The sequence below is a fragment of the Ammospiza caudacuta genome, chromosome 30, assembly GCF_027887145.1.
Source record: "Ammospiza caudacuta isolate bAmmCau1 chromosome 30, bAmmCau1.pri, whole genome shotgun sequence".
Lineage (NCBI taxonomy): Eukaryota > Metazoa > Chordata > Aves > Passeriformes > Passerellidae > Ammospiza > Ammospiza caudacuta.
In genome coordinates, this window is record NC_080622.1 from 4,085,046 (window position 1) to 4,099,486 (window position 14,441).

The window sequence follows — 14,441 nt, forward strand, 5'->3', positions numbered from 1 at the left end:
CCAATGTCCCCATGTCCCCTTATCCCAATGTCCCCATTTTTCCCTGTCCCAATGTCCTCAAATGTCCCCAAATCCCCTTATCCCAATGTCCCCGTGGCTCCCTGTCCCAATGTCCTCAAATGTCCCCCAATGTCCCCAGTATTTCTAAATTTAAAAAGAAAAAAGTTATAAAAATTGAAAAAAAATTTTTTTAAAGAAATAAAATAATAAAAATTATTTTAAAATAAATTTTAAAATAAAAATAAAAAAGTAAAATTAAATATGAAATTTAAAATATAAAATATAAAATGAAATGTAAAATAAAAATTAAAATAAAATAAAGTAAAATAAAATAAAATAAAATTAAATTAAAATAAAATTAAATCTATAAATAAACACCAACAGCCCACCAGCATCTCTGACGCTGGAATTCCCACCTTGGTATTTTTATTATTCTCATTTAATTATCATTTAATTCTCATTTTATCATTATTTATTTGCACTCTGCTCTGGGGGGGCCCTGCCCACGCTCAGCGCTCGCCCCCCCCCAGGGCTGCCAGAGGGTCCCGGGGGGATTTGGGGGGGTCCCAAGGGGATTTGGGGGGGTCTCAGGGGTATTTGGGGGGGTCCCCGGGGGCAATTTTGGGGTTCCCAGGGCGATTTGGGAGGGTCCCAGGAGGGCATGGGCAAAGTGGGGTTTGGGGGGCACCACGGGCACGGCCCGGGCCAGCATCACCCGCGCCCCCAAAATGGGGAGGGGGCGGCGGGAGCTGCGCAGGGGGTCCGGGAGCGGCCCCAGAGATTTGGGGCGCCCATCCCGGCTCGGATCTGGGGGTCCCAGGGGGTCCTGGGATTTGGAGGGCTCAGCCAGGAGCGGCCCCAGAGATTTGGGGCGCCTGTCCTGGATCGGATTTGGGGGTACCGGGGTGTCCCAGGATTTGGGGGGCTCGGCCACGATCGGCTCCAGGGGTCTGGGGGTGTCCCAGGATTTGGGGGGCTCGGTCACGATCGGCTCCAGGGGTTTGGGGGTGTCCCAGGATTTGGGGGGCTCGGTCACGATCGGCTCCAGGGGTTTGGGGGTGTCCCAGGATTTGGGGGGCTCGGTCAGGATCGGCTCCAGAGATTTGGGGCACCCGTCCCAGATCAGATTTGGGGGTCCATGGGGGTCCCAGGATTGGGGGGCACCAGCCTGGGTCACATTCAGGGGTCTGGGGGGCTCACCCCACATCGGCTCCAGGGATTTGGGGGTGTCCCAGGATTTGGGGGGCTCACCCCAGATGGGCTCCAAGGGTCTGGGGGGCTCATCCTGGATCAGCTCCAGGGGTTTGGGGGGCTCATCCTGGATCAATTTTGGGGGTCTCAGGGACCCATCCTGGATCAGCTCCAAGGGCCTGGGGGTCCCCAGGATTTTGGGGGGCTCATCCTGGGTCAGCTGCAGAATTTTGGGGGCCGGGTCAGGGGGAGAGGGGGAAGTCAGGGTGGTCCCGAGGGTGACACCGGCCCCATCTGGGACCCCCCCAGGAACAGCCCCCAGGGTTGGGGGCTCGGGGGGCTCTTGGGGGGGCTGGGCTGGAGGAGACCCCCCAAAATCCCGGGGATCCCCCTCCCCTGGGATGAGGGGCTGGGATCCAGCTCCATCCGCCTCCCCATTCCCAGCGGGACCCCCGAGCCCCCCTCCCTCACCCCACACCCCCATCCTGGGGCTGGGGTCTCCCCCTGCAGCCCCCTCCCCATGGGGGTGCTGGGGGGGGTCCCCCACTCCTGGACCATCCTGTTCTGGGGGCGTTTGGGCCAAGATTCCTGGGATTTTGGGGTTCTCTGGGATCTCTTGGTTCTCTGGGATCTCCAGGATTTTTGGGATCTCTGGGATCCCTGGAATCTCCTGGATCTCCAGAAATTCTGAGATTTTTGGGGTCTTTTGAATCTCTGGGATCTCCAGGACTTTTGGGATTTTTGGGGTCTCTGGGATCTCTTGCTTCTGTGGGATCTCTGGGATCTCCAGGACTTTTTGGGTGTCTGGGATCCCTGGGATCTCCTGGATCTCCAGGACTTTGGGGATTTCTGGGATCTCCAGGATCTCTGGGATCTCTCGGTTCTCCAGGATTTTTGTGATTTCTGGGGTCTCTGACATCTCTGGGATCTCCAGGATCTCTGAGATCTCTCGGTTCTCCAGGATTTTTGTGATTTTTGGGGTCTCTGACATCTCTGGGATCTCTGGGATCTCCAGAACTTTTGGGATCTCTGGGATCTCTCGGTTCTCCAGGATTTTTGTGATTTTTGGGGTCTCTAACATCTCTGGGATCTCCAGGACTTCGGGGATCTCTGGGATCTCCAGGATCTTTTGGTTCTCCAGGGCTGTCCCCTGACTCAGGGGTCCCTCGGGGGTCCCCAGGGGGCTGAGCTCGTTGTGGGCGCTCAGGAAGATTTCGTCGGGGTCGGAGTCGGGCTCGGAGGCGCCGGGGGCCAGGAAGAACATGTCCTGCTCCGTGCACTCCTCGATGGACAGGTAACTGTCGGGCTGCTCCGCCCAGCGCTCACCTGGCTGTGGGGTGGGGGGGGACACGGATGGGACCCCCAGGCAGGGGCGGGAAACGTGGGTGGGTTCACTGTGTCCCCATGTCCATCCCATCCCATCGATGCCATCCCAACCCATTGATCCCCATTGATCCCATTGATCCTATGCCATTGATCCCATTGATCTATGCCATTGATCCCATTGATCCTATTGATCCCATCCCATTGATGCCATCCCATCACATTGATCCCATTGATCCCAACCCATCTATTCCATTGATCCCATCCTATTGATCCCATCGATCCCATTGAACCCATTGATCCCATGCCATTGATCCCACTGATCCTATTGATCCCATCAATCCCAACCCATCTATTCCATTGATCCCATCCTATTGATCCCATCGATCCCATTGAACCCATTGATCCCATTGATCCTATTGATCCCATCAATCCCAACCCATCTATTCCATTGATCCCATCGATCCCAACCCATCTATTCCATTGATCCCATCCTATTGATCCCATCGATCCCAACCCATCTATTCCATTGATCCCATCCTATTGATCCCATCGATCCCAACCCATCTATTCCATTGATCCCATCCTATTGATCCCATCGATCCCAACCCATCTATTCCATTGATCCCATCCTATTGATCCCATCGATCCCAACCCATCTATTCCATTGATCCCATCCTATTGATCCCATCGATCCCATTGAACCCATTGATCCTATGCCATTGATCCCATTGATCCCACTGATCCTATTGATCCCATCAATCCCAACCCATCTATTCCATTGATCCCATCCTATTGATCCCATCGATCCCATTGATCCCATTGATCCCATTGATCCTATGCCATTGATCCCATTGATCTCATCTCATCCCATTGATCCCATTGATCGCATCCCTCTGATCCCACCCCAATCCCATCCCATCAATCCCAATCCCATGGATCCCATCCTAACCTCATTGATCCCATCGATCCCATCCCACTGATCCCGTTGATCCTATCCCAATAATCTCATCCCATCCCATCCTATCCATTTGATCCCATCCCAATCCCATTGATCCCACCCCATCCCCAAATGCCGGGAACGCCACTGGGTGCTCACGTTCATGAACCCGCTCTCCATCCCCTCCTCCACGGCCAGGAACTCATCCCCGATCCCGGGGGTCCCGTCCTCGATCCCGGGCGTCCCGTCCTCGATCCCGGGGCTCCGCGGCGCCGCCTCTGTGTCGCCGCCGCCCTCCAGCCACGTCTCGGGGCCGTCCAGGAAGGCGAAGGAGTCGCGGAGCTCCAGGGAGAGCCGGCTCTGCTCCGCCTCTTCTGAGGGAGAGCCGGGAGCGCTCGGTACCGGCAGCCACCCGATCCCGGGGTCCCCCAATCCCGGTGTCCCTCCGATCCCGATGTCCCCCTGATCCCAGTGTTCTGCCAATTCTGGTGGCCCTCCGATCCCGGTGTTTCCCAATCCCGGTGTCCCCCAATCTCGCTGTCCCCTCTATCCCGGTGTCCCCATGATCCCGGTGCCCCCTAGTCCCGGTGACGCTTTATCCCGGTGTCCCCCTGATCCCATTGTCCCTCGATCCCGGTGTCCCCTCTATCCCGGTGTCCCCCCATCCCTACGTCCCACCAATTCCAGTGTCCCTCTGATCCCATTGTTCCCCCGATTCCCGGTGTCCCCTCTATCCCAGTGTCCCCCAATCCCAATATGCCCCTGATCCCGGTGTCCCCCGGTCCCGATGTCCCTTTGATCCTGGTGTCCCCCAATCCCGGCGTCCCCTCAATCCCGGTGTCCCTCCAGTCCCAGTGTCCCCTTATCCCGGTGTCCCCGAAACCCAGTGTCCCCCCAATCCCGTTGTCCCTCCAGTCCCGATGTCCCTTCTATCCCAGTGTCCCCCAGTCCCGGTGTCCCCCAATCCCGGCGTCCCCTCAATCCCGTTGTCCCTCCAGTCCCGATGTCCCTTCTATCCCAGTGTCCCCCAGTCCCGGTGTCCCCGCGGTCCCTCGGCGGTCCCACACCGCGGGCTCTCACCGGAGCGGGGCCGGGGGTCCCGGGCGGGCTCGGGGGCGCTGCCGGGGCTCTGCTCCCGTTCCAGCGCGGGGCACGGGAGCCCGCGGGTGAGGCGGGACAGGTTGGAGGTGATGTGCGGCGGGACGGTGACCGCGAAGGGGCCCGAGATGTGCAGCCCCGCGCATTTCTCGGCGCGGGAGCGGCCGCCGACCCCCGGCCCGCCCCGGGGGGCTTTGGGGGTGGTGGGCTCCGACTTGGTGCTGCTCTCGGCCGCCGCTTCCAGCGGCTCCTCCAGGCTCTCGTCCAGCTCCGGAGGCGGCTCCGGGGCCGCGGGGGTCGCGTCCGAGCTGTGCTGCCGCTGCGGCCGCAGCTTCACCGACAGCTTCGGCAGCAGCCGCGCCGCCTCCGGGCCTGCGGGGGAACGCGTCCGGAGCGGGGCCGGGGTACCGGGGGTACCGGGGGTACCGGGGGGACCGGGGGGACCGGGGGTACCGGGGGTACCGGGGGTACCGGGGGAGCGGGGGGACCGCGGGGTGTGGGGGATCTGAGGGGACAGAGGGACAATCCCCAGGGGACAGAGGGACAATCCCCAGGGACAGAGGGACAATTCCTGAGGAATTAGAGGGACAATCCCGAGGGGACAGGGGGACAGTTCCTGGGAGGACAGGGGGACAGTTCCAGAGAGGACAGAGTGACAATCCCCAGGGGACAGAGGGACAATCCCAGGGGACAGAGGGACAGTCCCATGGGGACAGAGGGACAGTTCCTGAGAGGACAGAGGGACAATCCCAAGGAGACAGAAGGACAACCTCAAGGGTTGGAGGGATAATTCCTGAAGGGACAGAGGAACAACCCCAGGGGACAGAGGGACAATCCCGAGGGGACAGAGGGACAATCCCAGGGGACAGAGGGACAATCCCGAGGGGACAGAGGGACAATCCCAGGGGACAGAGGGACAATCCCCAGGGACAGAGGGACAATCCCAGGGGACAGAGGGACAATCCCCGGGGACAGAGGGACAATCCCAGGGGACAGAGGGACAATCCCCAGGGACAGAGGGACAATCCCCCGGGACAGAGGCCCCCCTTACCGGACGGTCCGGAGGGGCCGGAGCTGAGCGAGTCCATGCTCTTGGCCGGCCGCAGAGTGACCTTCCCGCACTTCTCTGGGAATGGGGCAGGAGAAGGGGATTTGGGGGATTTTGGGGGGATTTGGGGGGATCTGGGGACACCCCCCACCACCCCAGTCCATGGGATCCCCCCCGAATTCCCACCTTTCTCCTCAGCCTTCCCTGATTTCCGCTTGGCCTCGTGCCCGGAGCGGCCCAGGTTGAAGATGGATCTCCACTTCTTGGCCTTGAGGGAGCCCTTGCTCCTGTGGGGACACCTGGGATACACCTGGGCATGCCTGGGTGCACCTGGGCACACCTGGGATACACCTGGGGGCACCTGGGATACATCTGAGGGCACCTGGGATGCACCTGGGCACACCTGGGATACACCTGGGCACACCTGGGATATACCTGGGATACACCTGGGCACACCTGGGATATACCTGGGATACACCTTGGCACACCTGGGCACCTGGGATACACCTGGGCACACCTGGGATACACCTTGGCACACCTGGGCACACCTGGGATACACCTGGCCACACCTGGGGAACACCTGGGGATAACTGGGGGACACCTGGACTATATCTGGGGGCACCTGGGCAGACCTGGCACACCTGGGCACACCTGAGGGCACCTGGGATATACCTGGGATACACCTTGGGGCACCTGGGGTACACCTGGACACACCTGGGGACATCTGAGATACACCTGGGGGCACCTGGGGTACACCTGGACACACCTGGGGACACCTGAGATACACCTGGGGGCACCTGGGGTACACCTGGACACACCTGGGGACATCTGAGATACACCTGGGGGCACCTGGGGTACACCTGGACACACCTGGGGACACCTGAGATACACCTAGACATATCTGGGGACACCTGGGGGCACCTGGGATACACCTGGGCACACCTGGGATATACCTGGGGGCACCTGGGATATACCTGGGATACACCTGGAGGCACCTGGGATACACTTGGGGGCACCTGGGCACACCTGGGGGCACCTGGACACACCTGGGGACACCTGGGGATAACTGGGGGACACCTGGGCTACATCTGGGGGCACCTGGGCAAAACCGGCACACCTGGGCACACCTGGGTACACCTGAGATACACCTGGGCTACACATGGGGGCACCTGGGGGACTTCTGAGCACACCTGGAGGGACACCTGAACACACCCTGGCACGCCAGCTGGGTCACAGTGAGTTGGGTTTGGGGGTCCCTGGGGGTCCCCGGGGTGGGGTGGGGGTGCCACCTGTGCCCAGGTGTGCCCGCTGGCCGTACCTGTGCTCGCTGAGCTCGATGATGGTGTGGTAGGGCCGCATCTGGGGGGGGCCGTCGCCCTGGCTCAGCGCGGCCGGGACGTGCAGGGGGGGCACAGCCCCGGGCAGGAGCAGCGAGCGACGGGCACTGTCCCCACCTGGGACCCCAAAATGGGACAATGTCACCTCAGGGACCCAAAATGGGACAGGGTCACCTCAGGGATCCAGAGACCCCAGCCTGGGACACCATAATGGGACAGGGTCACCTCAGGGACACAAAATGGGAACCCAAAATGGGACAGGGTCACCTCAGGGACACAAAATGGGACCCCAAATTGGGACAGGGTCACCTCAGGGACACAAAATGGGACCCCAAAATGGGATAGGGTCACCTCAGGGGTCCAGAGACCCCAGGCTGGGACCCCATAATGGGACAGGGTCACCTCAGAGACACAAAATGGGACCCCAAAATGGGACAGGGTCACCTCAGGGACCCAACCTGGCATTGGAGAGTGATGGGGGCATTTCCCCCCGGAGACTCCCGAAAGTGGGGAGTCAATGTCCCCTGGGACCCCCAATGTCCCCTTGGGACCCCCACCCAAGGCCAGGGGGGATTATCCCCCTGGAGACCCCAAACTGGTGTCTCCTCAATGTCCCTGTGCTGTCTCTTCAATGTCCCCACAGTGTCCCTGCCGTGTCCCCCTGATGTCCCCACAGTGTCCCTGTGGCGTTCCCCCTGCTTTCCCCATGGTGTCCCCCTCGAGGTCCCCGTGCTGTCCCCCTGCTGTCCCCCCAGTGTCCCTCCAGCGTCTCCCCAATGTCCTCGCAGTGTCCCCCCAATATCCCACAGTGTCCCTGCCGTGTCCCCTCAATGTCCCCCTAATGTCCCCCCAATGTCCCTCTGCTGTCTCCGCGCTGTCCCTGCAGTGTCTCCCCAATGTCCCCATGGTGTCCCCCCAGTGTCCCCCAATGTCCCCACAGTGTCCCCCCACTGTCTCCCGATGTGGCCCCAGTGTGCCCCCCAATGTCCCCATGGTGTCCCCACAGTGTCCCCCGATGTTCCCACAGTGTTCCTGTGGTGTCCCCCCCGCTGTCCCCACGGTGTCCCCCCAATGTCTCCCCAATGTCCCCGTGGTGTCCCCCCAATGTCTCCCCAATGTCCCCGTGGTGTTCCCCCTGGTGTCCCCTCCAGTGTCCCCTGGTGCCCCCGCGAGGTCCCCACAACGTCCCCCCGATATCCCTGCAGTATCCCTGCAGTGTCCCCGTGCTGTCCCCTGGTGTCCCCGCGGTGTCCCCGCAGTGTCCCCCCGCTGTCCCCCCGGTGTCCCCGCGGTGTCCCTGCCTGGCAGCGGCGCGTCCCCGAAGAGCTGCTCCACGTGAGTGAGGATGAACTCCACCACGATGGACTGCACGCGCACCTCCATGAACGCCGCCGTGCCGTTGAACCCCGAGGCCTCGATGTCCCTCGAGCTGGGCACAGCGGGGACACCGGGGTCACCAGGGGTGGGGGGACAGCTGGGTCACCATGGGGTCACCAGGGGTGAAGGGACAGTGGGGTCACTGGGGATAAGCGGACAGCGGGGACAGCAGGGTCACCAATGGGTGAGGGGACAGGAGGGTCACTTCAGAATGAGGGGACAGTGGGGACAGTAGGGGTGAGGGGACAGCAGGGTCACCTCAGGGTTAGGGGACAGCAGGGGACAGTGGGGTCACTGTGGGATGAGGGGACAGCAGGGTGAGGGGGACAGTGGGGACAGCAGGGTGAGGGGACATCAGGGGACACAGGATGGAGGGTGATGGATGAGGGTGGCAGGGGTGACAGTGGCAGGAGTGAGGGTGACAGGGCTGAGGGTGACAGGGATAGCAGTGACAGGAGTGAGGGTGACAGGGCTGAGGGTGATGGGGATGAGGGTGATAGTTACAGGTGACAGTGACAGGACTGAGGGCGACAGGGGTGAGGGTGATGGGGTTGAGGGTGGCAGTGACAGGTGACAGTGACAGGGCTGAGGGTGACAGGACTGAGGGTGACAGGGCTGAGTGTGACAGGGGTGATAGCGATGGGGCTGGCAGTGACAGGGGACAAGCGTCCAGACAGTGACAGTGACAGGTAACAGCAACAGGTGACAGTGACAGGTAACAGCACAGGTGACACTGCCAGGTGACGCTGCCAGGTGACGCTGCCAGGTGTCCCTCACCGCAGCAGGTTGGGCGCCCAGACGATGGCCAGGTTCCTGGCGTGCATGTTGGTGCGCCCGCTGTGCGCCGCCATGCGCAGCAGGTGCCGCATCAGGAACTCCAGCGTCCTGCGACAGCAGTGCCACACCTCAGTGCCACCGCAGGGGACACGGTGACACCGCCCAGGGGACACTGCCGGGGATGTCACCAACCCCTTTCACCTGTAGTGAGGCGCCGGCAGCTCCTTGAGCACCTCCTTGATCTTCACCAGCCGCGCCTCCTCCATCTGGATGGCCACGGCGTCCTGCGGGCACAGCGCGGTGACGGCGCGGTGACGGAGCCACCCGCCACCCTGGGGACACTCTGGGGACATGTGGGGACGTCAGGGACTCACGGCAAACTTGTCGTAGAGCTGGTAGGTGAGCAGGGGGTTGGGCAGCTCGCGGCAGTAGGCCTTGCACAGGGAGCTGACGCAGTGGACGTCCTGCAGGTAAATGTCCCGCGACAGGTCCGGGCTGCGCTGGGCCTCAAACTCCGTCCTGGGGTGGGATTTGGGGTTTGGGGATTTGGGGTTTGGGATTGGGATTTGGGGTCTGGGCTGCGCTGGGCTTCAAACTCCTGCCTGGGATGGGATTTGGGGTTTGGGGTTGGGATTTGGGGTCTGGGCTGCGCTGGGCTTCAAACTCCTGCCTGGGATGGGATGTGGGGTTTGGGGTTTGGGGTTTGGGGATTTGGGGTTTGGGGTCTGGGCTGCGCTGGGCTTCAAACTCATGCCTGGGGTGGGATGTGGGGTTTGGGGATTTGGCGTTTGGGATTGGGATTTGGGGTCTGGGCTGTGCTGGGCTTCAAACTCCTGCCTGGATTTGGGATTGGGACTGGGGTCTGGGCTGCGCTGGGCTTCAAACTCCTGCCTGGGGTGGGGATTTGAGGTTTGGGGATATGAGGTTTGGGGATTTGGGGTTTGGGATTGGGATTTGGGGTCTGGGCTGCGCTGGGCTTCAAACTCCTGCCTGGGGTGGGATTTGGGGTTTGGGGATTTGGGGTTTGGGATTGGGGGTATGGCCTTGGCATCCAGACTGTGCTGTGCCTCGAACTCTTGACTGGGATGGGATTTGGGATTTGGGATATGGGATTTGGGATTTGGGATTTGGGATTTGGGATGGGGCTCTGGGCAATTCTGGGTTCCCCCAGGAACAGGAGAGAAAAGTGCTCAGGGGAAGAAGTGGAGAAGGGAAAAACTGTCCCGGGGAAAGTGAAAGAGAACGGGCAGGGAAAACCCCAAAAACAATAAAGAGGGAAAAAGGGAAGGAAAGGAGCGGGGGAAGAGGGGCCGGAGCGGGATGGGGGAAGGGAGGGGGCAGGGGGGGAGAGAGGATGGGCCCGTCCCTGTCAGCCCGAGTCCGGTCCCACCCCTGCTTCCACCTTTTCCCATCCCATTCCTGCCCCCTCCCTCCCGCCCTCTCAGTCCCAGCATCCTCCAGACTCCACCCCTATCCCATCCCATCCCATCCCATCCCACCCCATCCCATCCCGCCCTGTTCCCCACTCCATCCTCATCCTTATTACCATTCCCAACCCCACTCCCATCCCATCCCTGCCTCGTTCTGATCCCAACCCTGATCCCCCCATCCTCCTCTGTCTTGATCCTGCCCTGTTCCCACTGGATCCCAGTCCTGCCTCAATCCCTCCGCATTCCCGCCCCAATCCTTTCTCCATCCTGATGCCAATCTCCATCCCTGCCCTGTTCCTGCCCCAACCCCTGCCCCGTCCTGATCCGGATTCCTTCCCATCCCTGTTCCTGTCCCTATTCCTGAATCAATCCCATCCCATCCCATCCCATCCTGTCCCCAATCCCATCCTATCCCAATCCTATCCCATCGATCCCATCCCATCCCATCCCATCCCTTCCCATTGATCCCATCCCATTGATCCCATCCATCTCATTGATCCAATCCTGATCACATCCCATCCCTTCCCACTGATCCCATCCCATCCCATCCCATTGATCCCATCCCATCCCATCCCATCCCATCCCATCCCATCCCATCCCATCCCATCCCCTTGATCCTATCCCAATCCCATCCCGTCCCCAGTCCTGTCCCTGATCCCGTCCCCAGTCCTGATCCCAATCCCATCCCGTCTCCAGTCCCATCCCATCCCAATCCCCGATCCCATTCTCATCCCCAATCCCATCCCAATCCCAATCCCATCCCATCCCCATCCCGGTCCCGCTGACCGCAGCCGCTGTGTGTTGGAGGACACCCCGGACAGGCGGTAGATGCCATCGACCACCCCGTGCTGCTCCACGAACTCCGTGCAGCTCCGGAGCACCTGCGGCACTGCGGGGCACGGCCCGGCCCCGCGGGGTCCCGGTGAGCCCCATCCCATGGGACCCCACTGATCCCCATCCCATGGGATCCCACTGATCCCAGACCCCACAGGGCCACTGGTTCCTGAGGGATGGGGCCACCAACTCCACAGGATTAGGCCACCAAATCCCAAGAAATGAGGACACCAACTCCACCGGGATGAGGCCACCACATTACAAAGGATGAAGCCACCATCTCCAGAAGGACAGAGTCACCAAATCCCAAAGGATGGAGCCACCAAATCCCAAGGAACGAGGCCACCAAATCCCGAGGAACAGGACCACCAAATCCATGGGGATGAGGCCACCAAATCCCAAAGGATGGAACAACCAAGCCCACAGGATTAGGACACTGAATTCCAAGAAATGAGGACACCAACTCCACTGGGATGAGGCCACCAAATCCCAAGGAACAAGGCCACCAAATCCCCGGGGATGAGGTCACCACATTCCAAAGGATGGAGCCACCAACTCCAGAAGGACAGAGTCACCAAGTCCCAAAGGATGGAGTCACCAAATCCCAAAGGATGAGGCCACCAAATCCCAAAGGATGAGGCCACCAAATCCCGAGGAATGGGGCCACCAAATCTGCAGGGATGAGGCTACCAACACTACAAGATTAGGCCACCAAATCCCAAGAAATGAGGACACCAACTCCACCGGGATGAGGCCACCACATTCCAAAGGATGAAGCCACAAAATCCCAAATGATGAAGCCACCACATCCATGGGGACGAGGCCACCAAATCCCAAAGGATGGAGCCACCAAATCCACGGGGATGAGGCCATCAAATCCTGAGGAACAAGGCCGCTAAATCCCAAGAAACAGGGCCACCAAATCCAAAAGGATGGAGCCACCAAATCCACAGGGATGGAGCCACCAAATCCCAAAGGATGGAGCCACCAAATCCCAAAGGATGAAGCCACCAAATCCATGGGGATGAGGCCACCAAATCCTGAGGAACAAGGCCACCAAATCCATGGGGATGAGGCCACCAAATCCCAAAAGATGGAACCACCAAATCCTGAGGAACAGGGCCACCAAACCCCAAGGAACAAGGCCACCAAATCCATGGGGACAAGGCCACCAAATCCCAAAGGATGAAGTCACCAAATCCCAAGGAACGAGGCCACCAAATCCTGAGGAACAGGGCCACCAAATCCGTGGAGATTAGGCCACCAAATCCCAAAGGATGAAGCCACAAAATCCCAAATGATGAAGCCACCACATCCATGGGGACGAGGCCACCAAATCCCAAAGGATGGAGCCGCCAACCCCAAGGCCCAGACCCCTCCACCCCTCAGGCCCAACCCCCCTGAGATTGGAGCCCCAGCGAGCTCCAACCCCCCCAAATCCCGGCCGAGCCTCGGTGGCCGCGACGCTTCCTGGAGCCCCGGTGACGCAACGGGTGGCGCAAGTCCCCTCCGAGTCCCCTCGGGGGCCCCTTCCCCGCTTCCCACGGTGGCCCTGGTGGCCCTGCTGTCCCCTGGGGGGCTCGGGGAGGGTGGTGGCACTCACCGTCCTGCCCCGAGTGCTGGAGATGCTCCTGGAGGTCGCAGCCGAAGAGGCGCTCCCGGGAGCCGCCCTTGCGCCTCGCCCGCTGCCGGGCCTTGAGCGCCAGGGACATGGGGACACGGGGACAGCGCCGGGGACAGCGCGGGGGACACGGCCGGGGGCGCGGGGGCCACGCCAGGGGGGTCCCGGCGCTGTCCCCGCTGGGGCGGCAGGAAAGCGGAGGCCGCGCTCGAGGCGCTTCCTGCTCCCCGCGGCCACAGCGAAACCACAGCGAGGGCGGGGACGCCTGCGCACACGCGTGTGCAAGGGGCACGCCCTGGGGACAGGGGAGGTGTGAGCGTGTGAGGGACACGGCCTGGGGACACCTGAACGTGTGAGGGACACCTGAGTGTGTGAGGGACAGGCCTGGGGACACCTGAGTGTGTGAGGGACACCTGAGTGTGTGAGGGACAGGCCTGGGGACACCTGAGTGTGTGAGGGACACACCTGGGGACACCTGAGTGTGTGAGGGACACCTGAGTGTGTGAGGGACATGGCCTGGGGACACCTGAGTGTGTGAGGGACACACCTTGGGGACAGGGACAGGCCAATGTGTGTGACACACCTGGAATCACTTGGGCACATCTGGGGGCATTTGACCACACCTGGGGACACACCTGGGGATATTTGGGGACATCTGGGCACACCTGGGGACATCCTTGCACACCCCCTTGCACACTTATTCCCCCCCTTGCACACTCCCCTGCCCCCCCACCAGCTCACCTGCACCCCCACCCCACTCCGGCCCACAGTGCCACCCCTGTGTCACCCCGTGTCACCTTTGTCACCCACATGTCTCAGCGTCACCCCCATGTCTACCCTGTGTCACCTGTGTCACCTCTGTGTCTCAGTGCCATCCCCGTGCCACCCACATATCACCCATGTGTCACTGCGCCAACTGCATGTCACCTACACGTCTGTGTCACCCGTATGTCTCAGTGTCACCTCATGTCACCATGTCACCCGTGTGTCACCTATGTGTTACCATGTCACCCGCCTGTCTCAGTGTCACTCCCGTGTCACCGTGTCACCAATGCCATCCCCGTGTCACCCACATTACACGTGTCACCCGCGTGTCTCGCTGTCACCCATGTCACCCCCCCGTGTCACCTGTGTGTTACCGTGTCACCCACATGTCTCAGTGTCACCCCCATGTCACCATGTCACTCACGCCAGTCCTGTGTCACCCGCGTGTCTCGGTGTCCCCCCGGTGTCCCCATTGTCCCCAAGGCGTCACACGGGTCCCAGTCCCGCGGGTCCTTTATTTACAGGGTCTATACACGGCTGTACAGCCCCTCCCCCACCCGGGGGGGAGGGGACACGGCTGTCCCCAAGGGCCACCAACCCATGGGGGAGGGGACACGGCTGTCCTCAGTGCCACCCAGCCCGGGGGGGTTTGGGGGGACACGGGGTCTCCTACCCCGCTCGGTTTTGGGGAGTTTGGGGG

The 14,441-nt window shown here is 61.0% G+C and overlaps 1 protein-coding gene across 1 annotated transcript; it reads right to left on the reverse strand.

The window, feature by feature from the left end:
• Positions 1 to 509: 509 nt before the first annotated feature.
• On the reverse strand, positions 510 to 13,807 carry ARHGAP30 (Rho GTPase activating protein 30). Its single transcript, XM_058821554.1, has 15 exons — positions 13,787 to 13,807; positions 12,959 to 13,271; positions 11,308 to 11,410; positions 9,466 to 9,610; positions 9,293 to 9,375; positions 9,092 to 9,199; positions 8,239 to 8,366; positions 6,919 to 7,054; positions 5,787 to 5,887; positions 5,604 to 5,678; positions 4,535 to 4,924; positions 3,614 to 3,828; positions 1,613 to 2,521; positions 1,252 to 1,411; positions 510 to 532 (listed from the first exon to the last, which is right to left on the reverse strand). Exons 1-15 carry the CDS (start codon positions 13,805 to 13,807, stop codon positions 510 to 512), a joined length of 2,910 nt encoding a protein of 969 aa, XP_058677537.1.
• Positions 13,808 to 14,441: the final 634 nt, after the last annotated feature.

Excerpts from the sequence above, each read along its gene's own strand:
- ARHGAP30 (XM_058821554.1), bottom strand. The coding sequence starts at position 13,807 with ATGGGGGTGACGCTGAGACAT. Across the intron at positions 9,611-11,307 it reads TCCAACACACAGCGGCTGCG|GACGGAGTTTGAGGCCCAGC; the intron begins GTCAGCGGGACC and ends ATCCCACCCCAG. Across the intron at positions 5,888-6,918 it reads ATCGAGCTCAGCGAGCACAG|GAGCAAGGGCTCCCTCAAGG; the intron begins GTACGGCCAGCG and ends GTGTCCCCACAG.